The sequence below is a fragment of the Cryptomeria japonica genome, chromosome 7 (assembly GCF_030272615.1).
Source record: "Cryptomeria japonica chromosome 7, Sugi_1.0, whole genome shotgun sequence".
NCBI classification, from domain to species: domain Eukaryota; kingdom Viridiplantae; phylum Streptophyta; class Pinopsida; order Cupressales; family Cupressaceae; genus Cryptomeria; species Cryptomeria japonica.
This window is the reverse complement of record NC_081411.1, coordinates 616,570,512-616,598,384: the sequence shown is the minus strand read 5'-3', so window position 1 is coordinate 616,598,384 and position 27,873 is coordinate 616,570,512. Positions and strand designations below refer to the sequence as shown.

The 27,873-nt window shown below is 38.4% G+C and overlaps 1 protein-coding gene across 2 annotated transcripts in view; it reads right to left on the bottom strand.

The window, feature by feature from the left end:
* Positions 1–27,873, bottom strand: part of LOC131035831 (uncharacterized) — a 198,350-nt gene that overhangs the window by 9,526 nt on the left and 160,951 nt on the right. For both annotated transcript variants that reach the window (XR_009358328.1, XM_057967557.2), the window contains exon 14: positions 22,162–22,211. Coding sequence is in view for 1 of the 2 variants with exons in the window: in XM_057967557.2 (XP_057823540.2) it covers positions 22,162–22,211 (50 nt within the window). In the remaining variant the exon portion in view is untranslated. The remainder of the gene's footprint in view (positions 1–22,161; positions 22,212–27,873) is intronic.

Below are 27,873 nucleotides of genomic sequence, written 5' to 3'. Positions count from 1 at the left end.
AGTGCCCATAATACAATTCAATGGCTAAGATCAATTTGAGATCAATGGCCAAGATTCTACAATGAAAACCCTAATTAGGGTTTGTTACAACCATTACATAGCATTTAATGCTTGACCAATGATAAAATTACATTTTTAGGACACATGTCTTCTCCGAAAAATTCGACCAATAGATAGCTGGGGTAGGTACATAGAAGTTTGTGCCACCTCCCATGAGTTAGGTTCATTGAATTTGGACATGTAGAGGTGGACCAATCCGACTGGAGGAGTGATGACTGGGATGCCACCTCGTCTGACACTTGGTTGATGCCAATTTGATGTTGCTAAGAAGCTAGCTTTAATTAACTCTTCTGAAACTATCTGCTTCTTCAACGAACCCTTGCTCTGACTTCTTTTTTCTTTGATGTGCAGGACGATTGATGTACCTCGCCTTGGAATGCTGGATTGGAAGAAGTTATTCCTGATGATGCTTGACCGAAGAAGGCCGTCCTTGTCGATGCTAGACTGGAGGAGGTCGCTCTTGTCCTTGCCTAATCTTCTTGGAGGAGAGCCTGCCAACTTGAAGATACTCCAGCCTTTGGAGTTGCCATCTTGACACCTACACAACATTTCAAAATTAGTAATATATCTTGAAGTCTAGAAATTAAACTTAAAAGGAAGATTTAAGATTTTAATTAGGAAACTTCATGATAAATCTTGAGTTATCATTTCCTAATTAACCATGCAATACTTAGATTTTTCCAAAACAAATGTCCAAAAATCAAACCTTAAACAAGGGTGTCAAGATGATTTTGCCATACCTCCTCGAGTATTAAACTCTAAGAAATGATGTAAAAATAGATGAATTTCGCTAGGCAAAGTGTAGATCAAAGCCTTCTCTTGAACGAATTGCGCCTCCTCTAGCTTGCAAAAGAATAAACTCCACTTCCTTCTAGCCTTCAACACTTGAAAGAAATTCGCTCCAAGCAAGCCAGATTTCGCTCCTCCAATTAGCTCTCCAATTTCGCACTTAAGGAAATGATTGAATGATTTAAAATGTGAAACAAACTCCTCAATATATAGAGCGCTCACCCCTTGCTTCCTCTAGGCCGACTTGGCTAATAAAAGGAGGTAAAAGATAAATAAAATTCCAAAAAGGGGGCCGACTTGGCAAAATGAACGCAAAATAGTGCCTTGAGCGCTTTATTTTTAATTTTAAATGCCTCCAAAGCAAAATTTCGATTTTCACAAGGCTTAAAATTAATTTATTAAATGCCAAAATGCTTTTAATTTAATGCCAATTTAATTTTAATTTCCCAAATGCCTCAACATTAGCAATTTTGGCGATCTAATGCAATTTGGAGAATATCAATTTTTAGAACAAGGCTCAATGAAGTTTTGCAAATAATTTCGCCCTGGACCCTCTCTGAGGGTTAGGAGCGATTTTTCAATTATAGCCTTGAATACTTCGCATCTTGACTTCAAAGTTTCCTAGAAGACAAACTAATATCCAATTAAGGCGTTGCACTTCAAATTTTGACACTTTTCATGAGGAAAATAGGTGGAATTGTCAATTTCGCCCTGGACCCTCTCCAAGGGTTAGGAGCAATTTTTCAATTTTAAGCTAGAATCCACCTTAACTTGTTTGTTGAACTCACAATGTCACTTCTAAGATCCATTTCCTTACACTACCAAGTCAATTCATCAACAATTTTGGAGGAAATAAGGAAATAATGCCCTTAAAGGCAATTTCGCCCTAGACCCTCAGCAAGGGTCAAGAGCGATTTTCTATTTTTTGCTCAAAATTAGCATTTCTCAACATTCAAAATCTTTTCAAGACATTTCAAATAGGCTTCCTCACTGACTTCCAGACTTAGCTCCATCCAATTTGAGAGAAAAAGTGCAAGTTTGATGTTTTTTGCCTTACCCTCTCTGAGGGTCAAGAGCGATTTTTTTTTATTTTGACTACAAGTCTTCACTTCCTTCTCAAAACACTTTTTCACCAAGCTAGATCACGTTCAGGCCTCCAAAATAAGCAAGAAAATCATCCTTCCAAATTTTTCGCCCTGGACCCTCTCTGAGGGTCAGGAGTGATTTTTGCAAATTGGGCTTAATTCTCCATCATTTCTCATTAAAACTTTATTCACCACTAGGCAACGTCCTTGCTTTAACCTCTCCATCCAAATTTGCTTCGTTGTTGTTAGGAAAAATGAGAATTTTCAACATTTTCGCTCTAGACCCTCTCTGAGGGTCAAGAGCGATTTTTCATTTTGTGACCAAAATCATCAAGTTTCAAAAGCAAAACATTATTCATCATGCTTTTGGAGGTCTCTTCACCTTAGCCGATCCTTGCCTTAGCACAATTTTGAAGAAAACATGCATTTTTTGTGATTTTCGCCCTGGACCCTCAGCAAGGGTCAGGAGCGACTTTTTGGTTTTAGGCATATTTCCTCTTTTGTTGATCATCCAAATTATATTCAACGGGTAAAACATGCTTTCCTTCATCCATTCCAACTATAAAAATCACTTTGACCTTGCAAGAAAAATGCACATTTGAAAATTTCGCTCTGGACCCTCTTTGAGGGTCAGGAGCGATTTTTGCTATCTGGACCAAAATGCTTCACTTTTCATCTCAAAATTTATTTGCTAAGGAAGATGTCATCTTGTTTCATGCTATGAATAAGCTCTCATGTCCAAGAAAGTCAAAAAAAAGTGTTTGGAAAGAATTTCGCTCTGGACCCTCTCTGAGGGTCAGGAGCGACATTACCTTTCCTGAGCAAAACTCCTTCATCTCATCATCTTTAATCAAGTCTGGATACTTTATCATGCTCACTTCATCCTCCATCATGCCTTTGACATCTCAAATTGACCAAATAAGGCTAGCAATGACCCCTATAAGATTTTTCGCTCTGGGCCCTCTCTGAGGGTCAGGAGCGATTTTTCTGTTTTCAACAAGGTCCTTCATTATTTCAAGTCAAAACTTCTTCAGGTGGATGAAGAAAGTCATTTATTTTCCATTCATGATCAGAACTTGGTCTCTTTCCATTGCAAAATGAAGGAAATCAAAATCTCGCCCTGGGCCCTCTCTGGGAGTCAGCAGTGATTTTTCCCTTTTAGGCCAAAAATCATCACTTTTCCTGCCTTCAAAACTTCAATCGCCTTCAGTGACGTTCAATCATCCTTCCGGGAGACCCTGCACAAAACAAATTAGAAAAGTCAGTGACAAATATGACTTAAACAATATTTTCGCCCTGGACCCTCAGCAAGGGTCAGGAGCGATTTTACCTTTTTAGGCCAAACTGCTTCAAACTTAAGCCTCAAATCACTTCACAAGGCAAAATCAGGTCATTTTCAAGGCCAGGAACCGGTTAGCAAGTCCATCAAAAACAAGAAATTGCACTTAGGATAAAATTCGCCCTGGGCCCTCAGCAAGGGTCAGGAGCGATTTCTGTGTTTCAGGCATCATCTCACTTCAAAAAATGGATCACAACTTACCCAGGCAAAAACACACAATTTCTCCTTCAAAAATGCTAACACTTAGTCAAAATTGGATTTCACCCTAAAAACCCTGACTAGACCTAACCTAAGACCTATTTGGCTCCCCTGAAAGGCTTACCTTATTTCAATCATCTCAATTCTTCGGGAGGATACTTAACAATTCTTCAAAATTTGACTGGACTCAGCCTGAATAACATCCAAAGGAACCCCTACGGTTTAGCCCTAGCCCAGGCAGACAACTCACTCACTCAAAACCCTGAAACAGAGAGAAGAACAAGCAGAGAGAGAGCAAAAAAAAACGAAGCAAAAAGAGGGGGTCCCCATTCTAATGGGGCGATGTGTGAAATGGTCACAACATGAACCCAAACCCCTTTTCAAAATTTTGCCGTACTGGTGTACCAGTTCTTCGAACCTGAACCGGTGCCCGAACCCGAACCCGAACCCGAACCCAAACAGGCAACCTAGCCTAGAACCAAAGGTTCAATTACAATATGGAAGTCTCACTGACTTTCAGATCAATTACAATGATAACTACAGTTATTGAACTCCAAAACAGCATCAAATAATGCCTGGATGAGTTCTGGTTAAGTGCAAAAGCTTTGATTGTATAACCTCTGCAACTCTTCTCTGTTTTGCCTCTCAATCAGCTACCGGATCAAGAATGTCCACGTGAAACTACGCCAAAACGGTTTCTCGATCACAACTCGCTCATTCCATTATCCAAAAAGATCTTCTACACCAGTCTTATATATCCGCAACCACACAATAAAACATTCATCAAGTCGGCCAACACAATATGCAATGTAATGTGTTAACCTGATGTCGGCTTAGATCGGATCACCAAAACATATGCAGATCCATCAAATGATGTCAAAATGATTTCCACAAGTCGGCCCTATCCTCCCATGCATGAATCTCACCACCACAATCACTGCAATTCTTCCGGATGAAATACCAAAGATAGATTACCGAATCACTTTCTCCACCGGTTACCAAAAATCATGACTACCGGATAGGATTTTCAAGGAGAGTTGCCATCAATGACAACCCTGATCCATTACCATGCACTAAAATCCATCGAATGAGTGTCAATTGCCAACAATCTCCCCCTTTGGCATTGATGGCAACACTCGCAAAAAATGACTTAAGTGTTGAAACTTGTACACTAGATCAAAATTTCTAAGGCTCCCCCTTAGATCAAAAACTCAAAAACCTATATCAACCCAAAAACTTGCATCCTTCTTTCACTCTACTCTCCCACTTTGACAACAATGCCAAAGATGGGGTGCTAATCAAAAATGTATGTACAAGAGTGTATACCGGATATACTATACATACTTGAAGATGTCTACAAAAATGGTCTTCAAAAATCTTAAGTGAGTATCCCAACCACTCTTCAAGTCATCCAAAACTGTGATGAAGGCACTAAAAACATAGACATATCTCTACATCCTTCAATTCAGACGGAATAGGTTGAGTAATTGTCTTCAAACAATCAGCTTTATTACTCAACATGGTGTCCATCCGAGGAGCAACAAGGTTCCGAAGTTCGCCTACCCGCTTCAAAATTCTCTCCTTTTTCTGAATTTAGGCTCAAGATTTGATCAGTAAGAGCCATCACCTGACCTCCACCACTGCTGGCAAGGGCAACATTAGAATCAAATGACTGAGATATATTGTCAAGCTTGCCCTGGCAAACACTGATCTGCTTGTCAATATCTAAAGTGAATTTGGATAGTGAAAGGCATGACTTCTATATCTTTCCTCCTTCACTCAATGCTTCAGAAAGTCTGCAGTCCTTTATTTAATCTGACCCTATCATCTTCAATCATTTTTTGGAAGGTTTGCATTCTCACCTCCTTGTATCTTTCCAAAACCTTCTTGGTGGTTGCCTTCTCCAGTGATTCAAAATTGGAACCGATATTGTTAATTAACTGTAAGAGCTTACCGGAGGAGTTAGAATTTGGATCTAGTTGTACTTCCGGTACCACCTTCTGAAGAATACCTACAGACATCTCAATTAACTTCATGTCCTCATTCTCTGATTTTACGAAGTCCTAACTAGCTTGAGCCTGGACTGCTGCAGCTACCATTAGCATTTCTACCAGGGACATCTGTCTGATATCAAGAGGTTTATCAAAATTAATAGAGATCTGCGAGAGAATTCTTTTTCCTTTGTCCTTCAAACTGCCAAGACTATCGGGACATTGTCAATATTCTGCTCTCCCTTCTCTTGTCCTTATCATGTACTTTATCCTTCTTTGCCTCTTCTCTTTCTGCAACCTTTCCTTCTTTATCCTTCTCCTTTTCTTCAGCTTGTGCACCAGTGTTTCCACTTGGTGCAGTAACATCCTTAGGAGTCTCTTGAGCCTCTTCACCTTTCATCTCCACTGTGTCTGGATGATCAACCGGAGGATTTTGACTAGTCTACCGGATGAGAGGTGTCATCCTTCTGAGATTCATCTTCATTGATTGGCACCCGATTGTTTCTTTAGAAAAAATTTCCATATCTCTTCTATTTCTTTTCTCACTTCTTCAACCCTACCAACCATAAGCATGTTTACTCTATTTTTGCTTCTGAATTCCTTCCGATTGGCCAGCTCCATAAGTCTATCAACCTCTTTTTGAGATATGCAAGCACTGATGTTTATCAATTCACACTCTTTCATTTCTTTATCTAATTTGCTTGTTGTTAGCCTCCTAGCATCAAGAATATTATACAAATCTTTGGGAATGCTACACTCTAACTCAATTAAAGACTTGCTGAAATTATGCAAATGCAACACAACAGCTTCCTCAACTTCCCTTTGCTCATTTTCATCAAAATCATCATAGTATACATTGATGTTCTTAAGATTACCGTCTTTAACAATTTCATCAGTTAGTTCTTTTGTAGTTAACGGAGGAATGAAGGTATATTTACCTTCTACCTTGCCGGATTCAAGGTCCTTATCAAATTTTGTTCTTACCCTTCTTCCTCTTTTAGGCTTGCTAGTCAGAGAGGGTTCAGATTGTGTCTTCTTGCTTTGCTCACTACCGGACTAAGGTTTCCTAATTACTCTGACAAATTCACCTTTCTTTGCTTTCTCTGCTTCCTCATCTAACTTTGTCTCAGAAGCAACAAGGGATACAACTACATAAGTTCTCTTTGGTTTCTCCTTCTGCTTCAACACTCATTTCCCCGATGAGCTTTGTGTTGTAGATGACTTCACCGGAGTAGAGGAAGACTTAGTCTCCTTAGGCTTTGCTTGGGAGGGAACCGGTTCAGTCTTAGGCTTCTTAGATTCCATCTGAGCTTTCTCTTGAGCCTTCTTAATGGCTTCTTTGCTGAAACCCATCTGCTCCACTACTGCCTCTGCCATCTTTGCTACTTTTCTCTTCCTTTCCTACTGTGTGAATTTCTTGTGCAATTACATGTCTTTCTCCTTGAAGGTGCCAAATTTTTCTTCTTATGGGTCAACCGGTTTGCTCAGAAGGTGTTGAGCATAAGCTTCAAGAGTTTGAGCATCTACCTCATAACCCATTGACATTATCCACACCGTTCTAGGCTCTACTGCCTCCATATGGCATTGGTCTTTATCCACCATGAAACAAATAGTGTCAACATATTTTTCCACCACTTCCTTAGGAATTCTTATTTTGTTCTTCATTCTGCCTTGGAAGGTTTTAAAGAAGCTCCACAGGGCAGCTGTCTGATTTTCTCGGTTACCCAGTCTCTGCAGACCTTGTTTGATCTGAGTTGCCACCGGTAAGTCATAAGCCCATTGGACTTTGCCTGTGCCGAGGATCTCAATCATGAAATACAAGGCTAAACAAACAATCCGTGAACCAAATTTGAATAGATTCTTCTTGTCAGTTTTTATTTTCTTTAAGTTGCTCAAGAGCTCTTCAAGAAGAACTGAACACAAATCATACTGCATATCTTCTTTTACCATCTGATACGCTGCATAAATTGCAGTACCGGAGACAGAATTCAGTCCGCTAAACTAATAGACTTTATACCCAATGATCATGTATGCAAATCTCACGTCATGCTCTAGAATATCATCAATTGTCATTGATCTGTTTTCAAATTGAGCACCGGTTAGCTTTGCAACGGTAGAGTTCGTTACCTTCCTCAAATTTGGTTTGTGACCAGTTTTATTCAGGCAAGTGACTGCATGAATTACCTGCTTGGTTATTGTTGTGACCATTTCACACATCGCCCCATACAAATGGGGACCCCCTCTTTTTGCTTTTGTTTTGCCAGTTCTTCTCTCTGCTTTTAAGGTTTTGAGTAAGTGAGTGAGTCGTCTGGACTAGGGTTAAGCCTTAAGGGTTTCTTTTGGATATTTTCAAGCCAAGTCCAGTCAAATTTTGAAAGATTATTAAGCATCCTCCCGAAGATTGCAATTTTTGAAATAAGATGAGCTTGCCAGGAAGTCAAGTATGTTTCAGGTAGGTCCAGTCAGGATTTTGAGGCAAAATTCAAGTTAGGTCTAAGTATTACCATTTTAATGATGGGATTGTGCATTTTTTTTGTCTGGGTAAATTTTGACCAAATTTTGGAAGCAAGATAACTGATTCCTGGCCTTGAAGATGACCTAACCCTGCATGATGAAGTGATTTGAAGATTTAAATTGTGGTTATTTTGGCTTATAAAGGCAAAATCGCTCATGTCCCTCTCCCAGGGACCAAGGCGAAAATATTATTTGGTGCATATCTGTCTCTAACTTCCTTTAATTGTTTTGTGCAGGGTCGCCAGGAGATGATCGGACGTAAATTGAAGATTTTGAAGATTTTGAAGACTCGGAAATGATAAATTTTGAAGGTTTAAGGTGAATTCGCTCCTGTCCTCTACTGAAGGACCAAGGCGAAATGGTTTACTTAAGTCATTCTTGGCCTTGATCGATCAAATTGAAGCGCCAAGGATACAATGAAGGATGAAATGAGCATAATGGAGTATCCAGACTTAGTCGAAAGCGATGGAAGGTTGAACTTTTTGTCTAGAAAGATGAATTCGCTCCTGTCCCTCACCAAGGGACCAGAGCGATTTTTCTTTGTACACACCTTCTTGGACCATCTTTGGATTTGGGGTCTCGTTCACGGATTGTAAAAAGATGATATCTTCCCCAGCAAAGGAAATTTGAGATGAAAAGTGAAAAGATTTGGCCTTGAGGACAAAAGGCGCTCCTGTCCCTCACTGAAGGACCGGAGCTTGAATTCCAAATTTGCATTATCCTTGCAAGATCTAAGTAATTTTGCAATTTGAAGAGGTCAAGGGAAGTGTGTTTTATTCATTGAATATAACTTGAGTGGCCTACAAAGGAGAGAATCAACCCAAGTTGCAATAGGCGCTCCTGTCCCTCTCCAAGGGACCAGAGCGATTTTCAAAGGAAGCTCCTGTCCCTCTCCAAGGGACCAGAGCAATTCTCTCACAAGACAAACTTTTGGCAAAGGAAAAGCAAGTTTCAAGTTTGACATGAATGAAGGAAGGCGTAATCAATCCATTGAAGATAATTTTGGAAAGTTAGCAAAACATAAGTGAGCTCAAAATTGCCTAGGCGCTCCTGTCCCTCACCCAGGGACCAGGGCGAAAAACACATTATCAAGTCTTCCCCTCCAAATTTGGACGAATCCAGGCCAAAGCACAAGATGGCGATGCTATTTAAAATGCTTCAAAGAAGAATGAAGTTGCAAGGACCATAAAACTTGATGAAAATTGGCTAGGGCGCTCCTATCCCTCACCGAGGGACCAGAGCGAAATCTTCAAATTTGCCTAATAGCCTAACATTTTGGAATGCTACTTTCGTTTCCAAGACTCAAGATGGAATAAGGAATGATGTTTTACGCCTTGGAGGTAATTAGATATTGATATGGTTAAGAATTTGTGCTATGGACTAAAAATCGCTCCTGTCCTTCACTGGAGGACCAAGGCGATTTCTATAAAATCAACCATTTTCCTCCAAAGCCACGCCAAGACAAGGCGATACAAGATGGGAAATGTCCTTCGAAAGATGATGGACAAAGAATTGACCCCAAAAATCAACGATCCTGGGCTCAAATGTAAAAATCGCTCCTGTCCTTCACTGGAGGACCAGGGCGAAAATCCTTGGATGAGCTCATTTTGTCTTGAGAAAACGAGTTGAAAATGCACTGAAGGGACAATAAGGATCATTGCTTACCCCACCACATGAATTGGCGATTTGGAAGACAAGGACCAAGGACAAAAGGTAAGATCGCTCCTGTCCCTCACCAAGGGACCAGGGCGAAAGTGCTTTAAGGCACACTCCTTCCAAAGAAGGAATGAATTAAACTCAAGGTTCCCAATAAAAATGCTATTTTGGACGTCCAGGAAGAGACTTTGAACGTGAAAAGCAAGAAATACAAGGCCAAAAATGAAAGGGTGCTCCTGTCCCTCTCCCAGGGACCAAGGCGAGATTCTTAACAAAGTGATATTTTTACCATGCCTAGGCGCCAATGTCCTCTAAATCACATTAAATGTCAATTTCGCTAAAACTCCAAAATATTTAAAAAATTAAATTGACATTTAATAAGTGCGCATAGCATTTAATAATTAATTTTGAGCCTTAAAAAATCAAAATTTTTAATTATAAAGGCATTTAAAATTAATTATTATTAAATTAAATTTAAAAGATAGAGCGCTTGGGGTATTATTTTAATATTTTAATAAAGTCGGCCTCTTCTTTTATTAAATTTTGTTTATTTTGGTCTATTTTCACCAAGTCGGCCTATGGGAAATTGCAATGGTGAGCGCCTATATAATGGGGGTGTGTTGAACCATTTTAACCCATAATTCAATCATTTATTCAAGTGCGATTTGGAAGAACAAGAAGGAGTGCGAAATTTGATTTAAGAGGAGCGAATTTTATTGAAGGTTAGAGGTGGAGCGAATTTTCCTCAAGGCGTTGAAGACTAAAGGTGGTGAAGTTGATAAGGAAGCGCATTTTGCTAGAGGACTTCGATCTACCTTTTTCCTAGCGAATTTCCTTATTTTGCATTGTTTTTTAGAGTTAGTTCTCAAGAAGAGGTATGGCGAGATTTATCCTAGTCTCAATTTTGAAATTGTTGAAATTTTGAATTTCAAATTACGTAGCCATATTTAGGAAATGATAATTCAAAGATTTATCATGAAGTTTCCTAATTGAAATATTTGAATCTCCTTTCTACTCTATATGTTTAAATTGCAAAATATATTACTCATTATGAAATGTTATGTAGGTGTCAAGATGGTGACCCCAAAGGCGGGAGCACCCACTAGTCGTCCAGCTCTCATGAAGGAAGATCAAAGGAATGAAGAATTGGAGACCAAGATCGTGTCAAAGTGGAGCAACATTGGAGATACCAACTTGGGAAACTTCAGTGTGAAGAAGTTTCGAGAGGTCCCTTATATTGGAAAGCCATCACCTGTCGCAAGGAGAATAATTGAAAGTGGCATTATCAAGGCGGCCGGCTTCCCTCCAGCAGTCCAGTGTCATGAGCTGATGATCGAGTGTGCCCGCCATTATGACCCACAACCAAGATCAATCGTGTCCAAGGAAGGAAACACTTTGGCTTACCTTTCAGAAGAGGCTATCAGTGAAGCTCTCCATTTACCAGAACATAAAGATATGATTTACAAAAGCTTGGAAGGAGCTAGGTCCATGTACGAAGATGATCCAGACACTTGCTTGAGCATCATCAATAAGAATTGGTTACTCAAAAGTCGTCCTCGCCTAAGCAAGATTCCCAACACACCACATAGGATCGACTTCCAGGAGGAGTACAGAGATTTGATAACTTTACTCAATCGAGTTACAGGGGCTCCTCAAGCCTTCTATTTTGAGAAGTGGATGTTCTACTTCATCCAAGTGATAGTTCAAGGAAAAGGGACAATTCATTGGGCTAGAATTATTAGCCATTGCTTGGACGTGCAGTTGAGAAGACTGAAGGCTACCAAGTCATTCCACATGAGCTCGTACATCATATATGCCTTGATCAGGAGTTTTGAATATGCAGGACTACCTCACAGAGGAGTGATCGGAAGAGGGCCCGGGGAAGTCAGAGTTTGTGAATCTTATGTTTATTTGCATCATCCACCTGGAAGTAACTACAAGTTAGTTAATGATACCTTCACGATGAACATCACCAGGACATTGCAAGGCGGGATTCACAATCGGATATCTCAAGATGCACAAGAGCTTGTGAAGAGGTATGGTGCTTGGTTTATCCAATTCCAGAAGTTTACATATATTAGAGTTCATGGGTGTCCTTCACCTCCATATATGTTGCCAAGATATCCGATAGACAGGATAGTGTTACTTGAGGTGACTAGGCAGTTGGCAGCTTATGCAAAGGCATTCAGACACAGGCATGGAAATGGAATTCCTGTGCCTATCATACTAGGGAATTCAGTTGAGGTATGTCCTAATGCTCCAGCCATGGATGACGCAGAGAAAGAGTTGGCCTTATATTCATTTTCATTCTTTGCCTTGAGAGAGAATTTTGATCCTTATGGATATATAGAAGAAACAGTTGGTAGAAAGTACAAGCATGAATTTCAGATAGAGGATTTTTTGATGAATCTCTCAGATGATTTAGAAGTGAAAAGAAAGATGCATTCCAGGATACCTTTGGATCTCATCAGGAAATGCAAAGTTTACAGAGTGGCTGATCAAGCTCAGGACAGTGGCAGACATCTCCAATCATCTTATGACCGAGAAGACAAAGCAGTAAAGATAGATTGGAATGAACCTGAGGTTTTTGACTTAAAAGCTTTGATGGCTCCAGTTTTGTCTTGTACTCGCAGATGGGTTGATGTTCAACATCAAAAGTTAAGAGAACAGAACATACCTATGACTTTTACTTTGGAGGAAAGACCAGGGGAAGGAGGAGCAAGCACAAGCGAAGGCAATCCTCATCCTAGGAGCACAAATGAAGACAATCCTCACCCTAGATGCGTAAGTGAAGGCAATCCTCATCCTAGAAGCACGAAGAGGAAAGAAAGACCTGAGAAAAGGGAACCCTCCAAGAAGAAGCAGGAGGCCCATCGAGATCACTCATCTGGCACATCTTCCCGACATGAAAAAAAGGACAAGTCAAGGACAAGAGAAGAGGGTACTTGAAGTTGAGGAATCTATGGAATCAATGGTCTAGAATGATAAACATGAAGAAAGGCAAGCACCTCAACGTTCATCAAGTCAATCTCCTCAAGTTAATGAGCTACATGAAGACAAGAATAATGATGAAGTGACATCTCCTCTCCGAGAAGAAGAACCATTGCCTAAAGAGATACAAGTCAAAGAGACAAGGTCCGCCATTCCAGATTGGTTAAAGGAGAGGCTAACAAGGGTGATTGTGATCGAAGATGAAGATAATGTTATTGACTTAGAGAGCCTTGTTGGAAATTCTCAGGGAGTAACAGAGAGAAGGAAGGCTACCAAGATGTCCAAGATGATCAGAGATGAGACAGGGTCCAGGAAGTTGCAGATAGCTACACCAGCAGTGGACAAGTACGAAGGTGAAATCCTTGCAAAAGAGTATGATGTAGAGACATTTGAACTCGGTCCACTCACAGCCAAGCAGACACTGGATGAGGCAACTGATTCATTTGAGGCACTTAAAGACAAGCTTAAAGAAGAAATGGAAAAGAATAGAAAGCTTGAGCGAGAGGTCAGTGCTTGGAGAGGCTACTTTAGCCATCTCAATCAGCCTTTGGGACGTCAGGATCCAGCAGTATCTCCTGTGCAGGCACTTCCCCTTGAATCAGTTGGTGAGGCAGAAAGAGTTAAGAGCTTGGTCCAACTTATGAGCTCTTGGATTGACAAATCCCATACCGTTGCCATTGAGTTCGTAACAAGAATGATGCAGACCACCCATCGAGCTATCCAGGTCCTTGAGATCATTCACAACCTAATGATAACAGTAGCCACCTTTGCCCACACTAGAGATGTTATCATTCCTGTTCTGCAAGTAATCAGGCAAACACCAAGGAAGATCTTAGCACAAGAAAAGATAATGGATGGAGGAGCTCATAATTTACTCCAGTGGTCAACTCTACTTCAGATGAAGGAAGTTCTTTTCGAAGACATTAGTACGAAATGCAATCAAGTTGAGGAGGTCATCCATCCAATTCAGGACAAGGTGTTTGAGGTGTTATGTTCTATTCTTGGCAGGAGGATTGAAGATGAGACAGATGTGAATCTTCAAGAGTTGGAGGAGAAAGTCAAGGTCATCTTTTGCAAAGATGAGAATGTTATCACAGATGAGCAAAGGGATCAAATGTTCGCTACTATGCTCCTGATTGAGAAAATCAAAGAACTCAAGCCTGGATGGGACATAGCTCTTCTCAAGGCTTTTGATCAGGTCATCCACTTGGAGGAACGAATGAGGAATCTTCCAGAGATTCCTATTGCTGAGATCGAGGGAATTGTGTCTAGATTCACTGCATATGCTAAGAAGGAGCATTGGAAAGGGAACAAGGTTCTAGAAGAGAGGTTGTTATAGATGATGTGGCACCTTAATTATCATTGGTCTATGTTTCCTAGATTTTTGTGCCAATTAAATATTTGGCTATGCATTTAATATTGTTCAATAAAAGGGGAACTTTTTGTAATAAAACCCTAATTAGGGTTTAGGTGTCAGAATCTCAGCCGTTGATCTTCTCTTGATCTGGGCCGTTCATTGTAATTGAGGATGCTATATATACCCTCATTCATTTTCATTTTGTCATTAGAAATTAGAGTATAGATAGAGAATAGCAGAATAGAATTAGAGCTTTTGGAGAGAAGAAAGTTATTTTGTAGCAAGATTGAGTTTTGAAGAGAGAATTTCAAGCAATTGTTGTCTATTTTGGCTTTGAGATTAATAAAATATTGAAGTTATGGTGTTTTATTGCAAATCTTGTGGCTACTTTCATGGTTGCTTACTTTCTTGAATCATTCTTGGTCGAAGTAGTATTTAAATTTGAAGGACTAAGTGTTGGGCTTGATCTTTGGTGAGATTCACGTTCCAAACCACTAGCTTCTTATTGATTGTAAGAACGCCTTGTGTGGTCAACTGGAGATATTTGGATTACTTAAACCTTCAGTCATTATTGAACTATTGATATGTACCTTCATGGTAGTGTCTATGATTCTTGATGAATTGAAAAATCAATAGTCACCTTAGAAGATCGCATCAACTTCAATAGAGTTGTTATTCCTTGGCAATACTGAAATTGGTAGAATCTTACCAAGTCTAGCCTACATTGAGTCATTCCTAGGATTAGATTAGAATTCATCTCTTGCAAACCCTACCTTCTGATCTTTTTGAGAACTTGTTAGTTTTAGGAAATCCTGTTCCTGCAATAACGGAAACGTAAGGCCCCTTGATGAAACAGCATTCACAACGACCACTGGTGCTTATCCACACGTAGAGACCCTATATCAAAGAACCTTGGAGTCATCCTGATTGATCCTTTGTCGCGACATCTTCAGCAATCAGAGGCTTTATTCAAGAGAGGATAAGGTCCCCTTGGGTATTTTATTTTGTGTTAGGCAGTGTACAAAATACACGTCAACAGTTATCTTGTATGGTTTGTCCAGCCAGATAAACTCATCGTGCACACAGCTCAGAATGTACCTCACCTATTCATCCTCATCAAATGTCAGGAAGTGAACAAACTGTGTAAAACCCTTCTTCTGCAACTGTGCATATTCCGGCTTGGGATTTCCAGCTTTATCCATTATCCGCTCAGTACGCAAGGTTAAGATATCTTTATTTCTGATCTCCTCAATTGAATAGTGAATGTATGCCCTCACATCATCAACATGCAAAACTCCGTATGGAACAAACGAAAAAGCACCGCTTGGATCATCCTCAATAGACTTAAATGGGTGTCTCTTGAATTGTGGTCTTGCTCGCTCAGAAAATTCTACTACCAAAGGAGTATCAACAGAAGAAGACGCCATTTCAAGAAATTTAGGGTTCAAATGCTTCGGTAAATACCTCTTTCTTCTATCGGATGCACAAGAACTCCTTGTCGGATGAATTCAAGCCTTTTGATCGCCTTGGAAACTGGTTCACCTTGCTCTGCAGCTTCATGTCTTCATTCGCAAAGTGAGAAATGATTCATATTTCGATCTTTTTAACTTCACAAACCCTAACTTTAAATTGAAATAAATGCCACCGAAAAGTTCAACCGGATGTCCTGTTCAGCATACTCCAATCAACCGGATGTCAAGATCAACATGAAGAATTCCGGATAATCATCTCCAAGCATCTACAATCAACCTTGATCGATCACAGATCTCTCCAGGGGGTTTTGCAAGATTGTGCATGAAGATGCCACCCCCTAAGGCTGAAAGCCTTAGTTACCGAATGAAGATCCTGCACCTGATTCAAGTGCAGATCCTCTGTCTGCCTTGGATTCATCTTTTCTAACCCACATCTTCTCATGCTTGTTCTTGATCTCTTCTACCTTTGCGTTGCCTTTCTCATCTGATTTGCCTTTGTTTACCGGATCATTGTTCTTGCTTCTGCAATACTTTGCAATGTGACCGGTTTTGTTACATGCACGGCAAACATTTCTCTGCATAGATCTGAAATTCATCTAATATGATCTCATCCTGCATTGGGTAGAAATTTGTCCAAACATCCCACAAGCATAACATCTCTTATTCTGAAAATTGTTCATGACTGCTCTAAACATGTTTGACTTGTAACCAAAATTATTGCATATGAAACACTGACCAGTAAAGGTAGCACCATTGTTCATATTATTCATTCCATTATTCATCCTACTTATGCATTGATTCGCCATATGACCAAATTTATTGCACGTAAAACATCTACCATTGAATTTATGGGCATTAGAATGTCTTATCGGAGGATTCTTGCTCTTCTTATGATTAGGTTTTGCATTGCCTTGACTAGATCCAAAGGATTCTCCCTTCTCAAATCCAAATCTTCTCATGTCTTTTCCGTGTCTCTAACTTTCCAACATCTCATCAAGCCTTGTTGAGCTAGCATTGAATTTGTCTTTGTATTCATTTGTAGTAGAAAGTTCATCTCTTAGGGCAACAATCTGTCTTTCAAGTTCTTGACCATTATTCCTTGATTGTATCAACTCAAGCTTCAACTGATCATTCTCATAGGTAAGCCTAAAGCATTCATCTACTCTGTCCTTCAATGATTGAGTCAAATTTTCTTCATTCTTCTTCCGGTCTTCAATCTCCTTAGTCAGCTTCATCACAATGGATTGCATCTCATTCTTTAATACAACATTCTCTCTAGCAAGCTTGTCACATTCATCAACTTTGTCCAAATTTTTCATGCTTTGATCTTCTTTCTCCTTCAGCTTGTCCATCAACTCATTCCTCGTCTCTTGAAGTGTTCACTTGATCTTTCAAATCATTAATGAAATCTTCAGCTGCATTCAGGTTTCTCTTTAAGGAACTTATTTCATTTCTTGTTGCATCAAGATCCTCAAGTGCCACACAAAGTTGTCTCTGAAACCGGATTCCATTGATTCAATCTCCCGGACCTTCCTCAAGCGGATAGGCTTCCTTGGAGGAACCAGGCTCTGATACCAATTGTTGGAATCAAGGAACACTAAGAGGGGGGTGAATCAGTGTTCTACCGATAAATAAACTTTCAAACTTATTCTTAGACCATCGGAAGCAAATGCAAGAAAGTTAAGTGCAGAAAAACAAGATAATCAGCCACAAAAACATAACACAGACTTTTACGTGGAAACCCGAAAAGGGAAAAACCACGGTGGGATTGAAACCCACAATATTCATATACTGTGATCAAGAGTACATAAATATTACATGAGGGGAATGCACTTTGTTATGTCCCCTCCTTGATCGTTATATATATATATATCCTAAATAAAACAATTATTATTAATTTAATATAATAATTAACAAAGAATGATTATTTGAGATTTATTTATATATTAAATATTATTATTTAATAAATATTTATTACTATTAAAATCTTGAAATATTCAAATAAAATAAATTAATATTATATTATGAACATATTTATATATTATAAATCATAAACATAATTTACATTTTCTTAATTGTAAACACCATTTATTTATTTAAAATAATATACATAATTTACACAATCAATAATAAATAATAATAACAATACTATTAAAATACAATAGAATAGACAATGACTAATAAGAAGCCTATTTAGGCATCATGTATATATTGCGATCCTAATAAGACTCCCCAAAGGAAAGAAAAACTGTATCATTAACCCCAAATCATTTTGTAGAGGATGCAATTTGTTTATATTATAGGGAGATGCGATCTGTTTGGAACGATGCAACCCTTTCTCTGGAAAGATATAAGAAGTCACTGAAATCGTCCACAGCAGGGGGTGTGGAACTATGACGGGATTAACTATTTAGGGGAATCGATAGCTGACTGGACAAAGATGACGAATAAGAGTGGTGAATCCATCCTTGCAGACCATAAGACCCGTGAAATAAATAAATCGATCCGAAGAGACAGCATCATCTTTCTCACAGGAATTAAGAATTATAATCAGTCATAGCGATTAGACTGAGACTAGTGTCTCTCATACAAATACTCATGTGATTAGAATTAATATTAATCTAAGACAGTGACTATCTATATAATTCATAGATCTATTCATATATAGATATACATTCACAAATCCACACCATAGTATTGGTGTTTAGGAAGGATTGATTGGTAGATATATTAGTCATCCTTCACTTTCTCAGATTGCGATGCATATCAGATTTCTTAATGAGAGCAGAATCTATATTAAACTCAGATCTTGCCATCATAAAATCACTTAGCGATAATATTGATTGAATTCATCATTCCTTTACTAAGCCATTAGCGAAACACATTTAGATATTCATATAATCATTTGTACCAAGCAACACACCTCTTGGAGATCACTGATTCATTGGCAATATTAGACAACCATTAAAAGTAAGGTAAAACATAAATTGGCTCAACAAGGGGCAAATTGAATGATTTGTTTCTGAGTTTAGAGTAGATTAGGAAAGGGAATATATATGATCTGTCAGCATAGATCAGATCAGATCAGAACTGTTATTGAGTTACAGGCAGTAACATCCCTGTTCTGGGTGGTATGCATGGGGGATGTGATTAGTAAGTATGCTTAATATATGTAGCCCGAATATGTTCGTATGCAGAATTTAATAATAATATTACATAGCAACATGTACAATAGTAATACTTAATTTATAACAGTGGCAGACCAGATCTGTCATGCATCAGATCTGTCTGCCCTGTTACCAGCCATTAAAAATATTCATAACTAATGTTTTAAGTAGTGATAGTTTCAATAATGTATATAATAGGTATTTAGCAAATACTTCAATAATTTATTATATTATTTAATTAATATATTTATTTATGTGTATATATTCAAACCAGAATAAGGATAAGTATATATATATATATATATAGTAATGATGTAATATCAATAATGTTATATACACACATAATGTCTTAATCAGACAAATAACCTTATTAGATTGTAAATCAGAAAGAGCTCAAAAGATAATACATGGTAAGGAGAATATGTTCATATGCCTAATCCTTGCTAGTATTTTACTACTGTCAGTGTTTAAGAACTTGGGAAAGGAGGTGTTTCCGTGTTGGGGACATTATAGTTGGTTTGACACTTGCATTAAGAATTATGGCTGTATGATAGATGAACGATTTATTTATAATTAATCGAGTGAGAAATGGAATATCACTTACTGGATTCATGTTAAGATGGAATTGTCTCCTGATATATTTAGTGTGAGTCATAAGTATATTGAAATGGATTAATTATGGTTAAAACATAGTAGGGGACATTACACACTTGCATTCAAGCACACTGCCTAGAACCAAAGGTTCAATTACAATATGGAAGTCTCACTGACTTACAGATCAATTACAATGATAACTATAGTTATTAAACTCCAAAATAGCATCAAATACTGTCTGGATGAGTTCCGGTTAAGTGCAAAATCTCTGACCATATCAACTCTGCAACTCTGCTTTGTTCTGCCTCTCAGTCACAACTCGCTCATTCCATTATCCAAAAAGATCTTCTACACCGGTCTTATATATCCGCAACCACAAAATAAAACATTCATCAAGTCAGCCAGCACAATATGCAATGCAATGTGTTAACCGAGTGTCGGCTTAGATCGGATCACCAAAACATATGCAGATCCATCAAATGATGTCAAAATCATTTCCACAAGTCGGCCCTATCATTACATACACAAATCTCACCACCGAAATCACTGCAACGCTTCCGGACCAAAAATGCTTTGCTATCCTAAAATACCAAAAATAGATTACCGAATCACTTTCTCCACCGGTTACCAAAAATCATGACTACCAGATAGGATTTCCAAGGAGAGTTGCCATCAATGACAACCACGATCCATTATCCATGCACTAAAATCCACCGGATGAGTGTCAATCGCCAACATGTTTGTCTGCCTACATGTCTCTTTGTTTGTCTGATAGATAGATAGATAGATAGATAGATAGATAGACAAATAGATAGATAGATCCGATAGTCAATCAGTGTCTGTCTGTCTCTTTGTTTGTCTAGAGAGAGAGAGAGAGAGAGCAAAGGTTGACCAAAAATATTTGGGTTAAGGTTACATTGAATAGCTTCTTTTAGAAGTTAAATTTCAAACCAGAATAAGAGTTTTTCTTTTAATTTTCAAAGTAATGAAGGATCAAGTAAAAAGCATTGAGCACTCCTAAAATAGTAGACCATACATCGTGATGCAATGACCTACTATTTTAGGCACACCCATTCTTTTTATATAAAGCCTCTCACATGAGAGTTGAAGAATTTTTAAAAGATACTAGGAACTTTTTATAATTACCATATGTATAATGTTTAAAGTATATTTTTATCTATATGCTCTAATTTGACATGAAACAAAAAATTTTCTTAATTTCTCTATTTTCACAAAGTATTTTGATTCCTGACTTGTTGCTAAGTTTTGCATGTTTTAAAGCTAGGTGATTGAACTAAATTTATAATTTTAAAATGCCATGTAAATGGAATGCTTCTATGGTTTCTCACATTTATTTTCAATCTAAAATACCATCTGACATTGACAAGTGCTATAACTCGGGCATCACAAATTCCATGTTTTATAATGGTCAACATTTCCAAGAGTTATTGTTCTCCATTGCTGCAACTAATACAATGTACTACAAATATTTCAATGAAGTTTTGAGAGATCTTGAAACAAATCATGCCAATTGCAGTTTTCTCTATGCATATCATCATAAGTAGGTTACTTTTTTATGTTCCACAAAGTCTTGGGATGAGGGGACAAGGGGATTGAGGAACTAGATTTGGAGATGACAGTTGGATAGTGGTGCAAATATATATAGTACTTCAAATAATAAATATAAGAAAATGCTGAAATACTCAAACATATTGCATTGCGATATCAATATATTTATATTATATTCAAAATGATGATTACATTCAAAATTCAAATACAATTGCCTAGTGACACAATGCCTCTAATCATCATTCATCTCCGAAGTCTACACCAAACTAGCCATTACCAACCAGCATATTTCATTAGAGGTGCTTGACATAAGGGACAACTAACAATCTCAAAGACAACACTAGAGACACCTAAGAGTTTTTCCTAAATCTTGGGGACATTTGGAAGCCCCCCTAAAGCCCCTAAGAGATGGGGACATCTTATAGATGTCTCCTCTTTGTGGGAGATATCCTAGGGGCATTTTTTCTCGTTGTGGTGGTCGAGGGATAGTGGCAAGATGATTCCCAACTTTCCTAAAGTCTCAAAGAGATCCTTGTCCCTAGAAACAACAAATTTAAGTGGGGGGACACATCCCCATGGGACACTTTGATTTTTCGATGAAGATTATTAAATCTTCAATTCATCTTGCGGTGGTGTAAAAAATGCTAGCAATACTTCATCTATGATAAGCTTGATACCAACAAGAGCATACCAGTTCCCAGCGTCAATCTTTTCTTTATTTGTATTTCAGCAGATTCTTTTCACCTTATTCCCCTTTGGAGGAGTCCTCCCCTCACTTGGCTATTTATATTTCTACTTGTATATGTGGCTAGGCTTTAGCTGCAAGTGATTTACCCCAATTGTGTTTTCATAATTTTAGTGATCTTAGCTCTATTACTAATTACTTATTTCATTTTTAATTATTTATCCCAATTGTGTTTTCATAGTTTTAGTGGTTTTCTTCTACCCTAATAACTGGATGTGTTTTCAAGTGTCACTGACCCACTTTAGTTGCCCATGATCATGAATATAATTTCTCTCCGTCTGTTTTTGGTATCATGGGTGACGGTTGCAAAACTTGTGTACCAAGGGTACAAATACAACCAAACAATTGTCTTTCAAATGATTCTGAGATTCTGACACAAATACCTTAGATCAATAAATGATGTTTTAGTTTCAAATTTTGAAGTCCTGCCTGTGAAAAGTGTTACCCACTTTTTCTCTCAAATTTGAAAAGAACAAACTTTAGAGCATACTTCATAAATAAACCAAATCTAGTTTACCACAATAACACATAACAAAACATTTAACAGGAAAATATATAATTGATCATATCTTATGTAAAAACTATTCATAAAAATAGAACAAGAAGTATTATAGCTTTGACAAACAAGACATACCAGTGACCCTTTCCTTACATTCCCAAGAGGACCACGAAATTTTCCATAACCTGCAAGGGGAATTTTGATAGTTAAGAGCTACATAATTTTTTAATTTTATCATTGTTAATCCCCATTCTTAGCATTGTAAGCAAAAAAATATGTTGGTGAAAAGCCATTAATAAGAAGGAATGTAACAAATTTGCAGAAAACTCTGCCCCTTTTCCCTGTTTCTGCTTGGAAACCATTTGCAAAATTGAATCAGCCCAGAAAAAGTCTAAAATGGCTGGATGATTTTCCAGCAAAATTTCTCAAAAAAAAAACATTGCTGCATAAATTTTCTGCCATTTTCAGCACATTCTATCCTGTAACCACATTTCAACGGCAATAGAAGGCAGTTTTTTTAGTAGACAACGCTTGAGAAATGGGTTTGAATATATAGTTATTATGTTAAATATAAGGAAATAGTAACAAAGAAAAGGCATACTAACAAAATAAATTTGACGTGATGTGCTACTTTCTCTGAAATGATGTCAAGAGATGACTTATGGTTGTACTTAAAATAAATGATTTAATGTAAAAAATATTACAGAAAAAGTGAAGAATGCCATCTACATTAATGGTAGATGGAAAATTATAAGAGATGTGATATATCCAGCCTACTATTTGTTTATTTTCTTAAAAGAGTACAATACAAGCCAGGTTTATAGTAAGATGGTTATAATGTAAGGTAAAAACTAGGTTCACTATAAGTCCCTCTTTAAAAAGCTTCAACCTTAAAGCATCATTAAATATTAATAATTTTCTTTAGTGACCTCACTCCTTCCATTTTTCCATTGCTAATTTGTTCACAAAAATTGATTCTTCCTCAAAAAATGTGACGATATCATTGTCACAAATAATGAAACTAATAATCCATCCCAGAAATTCTTAAGATGTATCATATTCGATAACAAATTTTAAGAGAATTTCTTCAATCCTGAATGCATTATGTCTTCAATTATATGGAACTAGTGTACCCCAAGGATGCCCTACCCATTGGACCACTAGAGGCTACTATCCCCACACCCTTGCATTGGGTTTAAAAAGCAAAAAATAAAAATTGTTTTGGGCTGTGCCAGATGGAAAAGCAACATTTTTTTCTTAAGTTATTCCTAGTTAAATTAATTACATTTCTACTTTTGTTTATTCAAGTCGATCCCAATTCCAAGTAATTCTACTATGTTATAAACCATTTTAATTTATCATTAACATTTATGATTTGACAATTGACTTTGTATTATCAACTATCAGTTGTGTTCTCAATTTTGTGCTTAATCTTTGGAACAACTCCTACTTACACTATGCTCCCCCCATTGACTTTTAGAAGAGAACTATCAACCTTTGGCAGAAAAATACCCATCTACAATGAAGACATTAGTTGAATCTAAGGTTCGCATGTTGAATGTTCACACGTAGTGCTGAACTTGAAGCCACATCCCCTACTCCATTTTTGTCTTGTTCAAGTTCTTCAAAAAACCCTTTGAAATGTAGAGAAGAATTCATTTAATGCTCCTCCATTCACGGCACAATTATCATCCTTTTTCTTAGTGGAAATGGTTGAATTGACACTTTTCTTTACAAACACTTGGGAGATCTTGCTACCTCAGAAAACAAATGATATGCAATTCCTTGTGAGATAGATGGGAGATCTAGCTCATCATCTTGAGTTGCTAGAGAAGCGTAAAGATAGGCTCTTGAAAACAAGATACCATTGGTGTCACTTACCACAAATTCTCTTCATGTCTCCTCTTTTCAGCCATGTGCTTCTTTACAAATGCGTCCCTCCACAAGCATAATTAATCATTGAATGTATTTACATTTCCAACGCAATAGGTTCATATTGAATACATCTTGTCATAGAGTCTCCATCAGGCTCATCTCAACAATGTTGAAGGTTACCTTAAAAAATTTGTTAATCTGACCTGACAGCAAAAACAAGAATCAAGCTTATTTTTTCCTATATTTTGCCCAATCTACCACATGCCAACAAAAAGCTTTAATTCTTCTTGGAATAAAATTTTACTTTGGGACTAAGAACTAGGTTTTCCCATTTACTATTGAAGAAAGGCAATGTTGCATTCTTTTTTCCATGCAACATGAAGTAGGGTTTTCAACAGGACCAGCTGCCCACAGGGATTCTACTCAGAAATGTTTCTTTGCCTTTCACATAAGGGCTTGAAAATTCTAGAAGTGTCGCCCTAAATAAGGTAGAGACGTTAGCAGGTAAAAGTTGTGGCAATCCCCAACACAATAACTTTTCGAAAGACCCTATGCAAAGGAATCTAGGTCATTCTTGTAGAGATGCAATATCTTCAATACCTCATACCAAGGGCTCACATGCGGATAGGAGAGGCAATAGTTCAGCACCTAATGACCACAATGCTCATAGCATGTCTAAAGTAGCTCAGGGATTGATAAACTTTTGGGTACAACTTCTCCAATGTCCTTCACAAATGTTGTGGGCCAAGGAACAATGGTGTCTAAGAAGGAACAACTATAAGCAATAGATCATAGCTTACCTCTAGAATTAAACCTCCAAATTGCTCCAAGATCACCCCAATTCCAGTTTTAAATGAAGAAGTTATAGGAGAGGAATACATCTCTAAAACTAGCTTGATTGGTCACTTCAATTGGTATTAGTTGAGCATTGCAAATGTACATAATTGTTTGTCAAGCAATTGGCAGCCACATATGGAAGAAATTTTGGAAATTTATCCCCATGCACAAGGTTTCTTTATTCTTGTGTTTGCATCCATGAAGAATTCACAACTTCATCCTCACCAAAAGAATGTTGACTTGGGGAAAACAATCATCGCCACTTAGCCCTGGAATCCCAATTTCACTCCTCTAAGTGAATCTTTCAATGTGATACTTGTTAAATTCTTGTAACATCGGTCGTGCTATTTCATGATTCCGATACATTAATTTGATTACATGTTAATACGTTAACAAATAATGAGTAAATATTATTGCATTTACCACCAGTTCACCGTTACATGTTATCGGGTTGTGATTAAACGATTATTAACAAATCGCGCTCCTCCCAATCGGGCAAATAAATGATTCTAATGTTTGTTAAAGTGTTGTGGTGAACGATACGTAGGGAAGAGAGGTGTCTTCCCACGTGGGAAGACACATCTCTTCACTACGTAACCCCTCATCCACTTATATAACATGCATACATTGAGGAGGATAAACACACCGAAATCATTCGCATACTTCAATTCACATTGCAGCAGATCAAATACAACTTTCAGGTTATATCTCCATCCCTCCTATCTTCTTGATCACAAAATTTTAAATAAACTTAACATGGCATCAGAGCAAAGTTAAGGAAGATCATATTAAAATTCTGTAACGATCTCATAGACTTTCACCCGGCCCTTAGTAGATCACATTCCTATAATTCTAATGGCAACTGGAGTTAGGTTTGAAGATCGATTAGATGAAGCATCAAATTTTGTATCTTGGAAATTCAAGATCATGCTTGTTTTGAAAGAAAATAAAATTAACTCCCATGTCAAGAGTGAAATTCCTGAACCCTCTGATGATACAGAGAAAATTCAGTGGAGCAAGGGCAGTGAGAAGGCTCTTAAGATAATTGTGGATTCAGTGAGAGACCACATTTGTGCCAGTTATTTCTAAATATGAGATGGCTTTTCAGATGTTCAAAGCCCTAGCTGACATTTATGAAATCAACAACACTAGCAGGGCTCTCACCTTAAAGAATCAACTACACCATATAAAGATGAATAAAGGAGAAACAATTACATCCTATTTCTTGAGGATCACTGAGCTTAGGGATCAACTATCCACTATTGGACATCTAGTAGACAACAAAGAACTTTCTATGATGGCCCTAAATGGACTTCCTACCTCATGGGAATCATTCATTCAAGGAATCAGTGCTCGCTCTAAATTTCCTAAGTTTGATAGATTGAAAACTGATTGCATTCAAGAGGAATCTCAGCTTGTCACAAGAGGAATATGTTTGCCACATACGGGTAAACGATTAAATGCACAGAACATAATGGAAATATTTTAAAGAGCCAGTTTCTATATTAATTCAACAGTCCATGTACATCAAGTGCTTACAACATTACCCCCAGATATGACTATGATGATGCCACTACAAAGGGAAGGTATGCAATATATAATACCCGAAGGGGTGCGACCAACCGTCGCGTCCAATTGCCCTTCGGGACGACTAACTGACTGTCGTAACTCATAATTACCGACGACAACATAACATAATATGACAACATGACAATGATTATTCCCAGCAACATCATCCCCCCCAAGAAACGAAGTCTTCTCCAGACAACTTAATACAAAATAGAGGTGATGTTCATACATTAAACAGAATCAAGGTATAGAATTGGAGGAACTGCTAATGCCAGTCGAGCCCGAAACTCATACACCTGCTGCGTCATCGCTTGAAAACCCTTTTCTGCTACCATCCGATGCTCAAGTGCGGATTTCACCATTAGTACTACCGCAAGGTCTTTTTTTTTTCCTTGACATCACAGTCCTTCTGTGCCTAAACCAAACTTGTCTACAAAACACACTTTTCAATCTCAGCCTCCACCAACTGCTACTCAAATGATATTGTCTCCCTATCCAATTTGTCCTTGATAGGCACCCGCGCTACCCTCTCGGCATCCAACTCCTGGGTATGCTGAGCTAAGTCTCACGCTACTACGGCCTCCAACCTAGTGGTTAGCTCCTCCCGAGCCCTCTGTGCATCCACCAAGGCAACCTCACGTCCAGCCGAGACATACTCCAAGTTCCTCAAAGCGTACCATTCATGCCTGGAAGTGGCCACAACCTTCTAGCACAAAGGCTAGGAGATGCCTCAAATCCTCCATCACACTCCCCAAAGGCTGATAACTGAACTGAATAACTCTCTGGTGCTATACGACTTCGCATTCTTGCAATGCCTTCCTTCAAACGTTGTTTGTTTGCAACCTCCAAATCCGTCTCTCTCTACAGCTTATGGCTTCCCCGCCAATGCTTAGCTTCAGGCTTCTTTCTCATAGTACAAAAGAACCCCGACACTTACCGTGACTTCTCTGATGCCTTCGCCCAACTCAAAAGTGTATTGTAGCTCAAAAATAAATTGGGGGTCTGGGGCAGCGCCCTAGCGAGGTCAAGGGGCAGCGCCCTCGTGAGGTCTGGGGGCAGCGCCAATTTAACACCTTCAAAACCACACGGAAGTCCATGGCGCACATCATTCTTGTGATATTTTAAGATGCCAAAAACGTGCTTCTCCACTCTAATTTTTCAATGTCCTAGCTCCAGATTCCATCGAATGATTTTCAATCTGGTCGCCGTTTTTATTTTTTCACGTGCCATCACCACCTTTATCCCTGTCGTGCCATGGTATTTTTCCCTTCACCCTCTTTTAAACCGCCGCCGCTGTCGCCGTGCTCCTTCAAGCCTACGGACTGTAATGTCTTGAGCCCGTACAGAGGTTATCTATCATACGATGGAGTGGTCTGTCGTACAGTGGCTGAGTCGTGTGGCGACTGGGGTCACCCGAAGCTTGGTGTCTTACGGTGGATGTTGTTTGGCTGTATTGGTGTACGATAGTGGCCGTACGGTAGATGAACACCCTCCGAGGCCGGTGACCTCGGTCGACGGTGGTCCACCGTACAGTGTCCCACCGAACAGCGGTGCTCCGTACGGTGT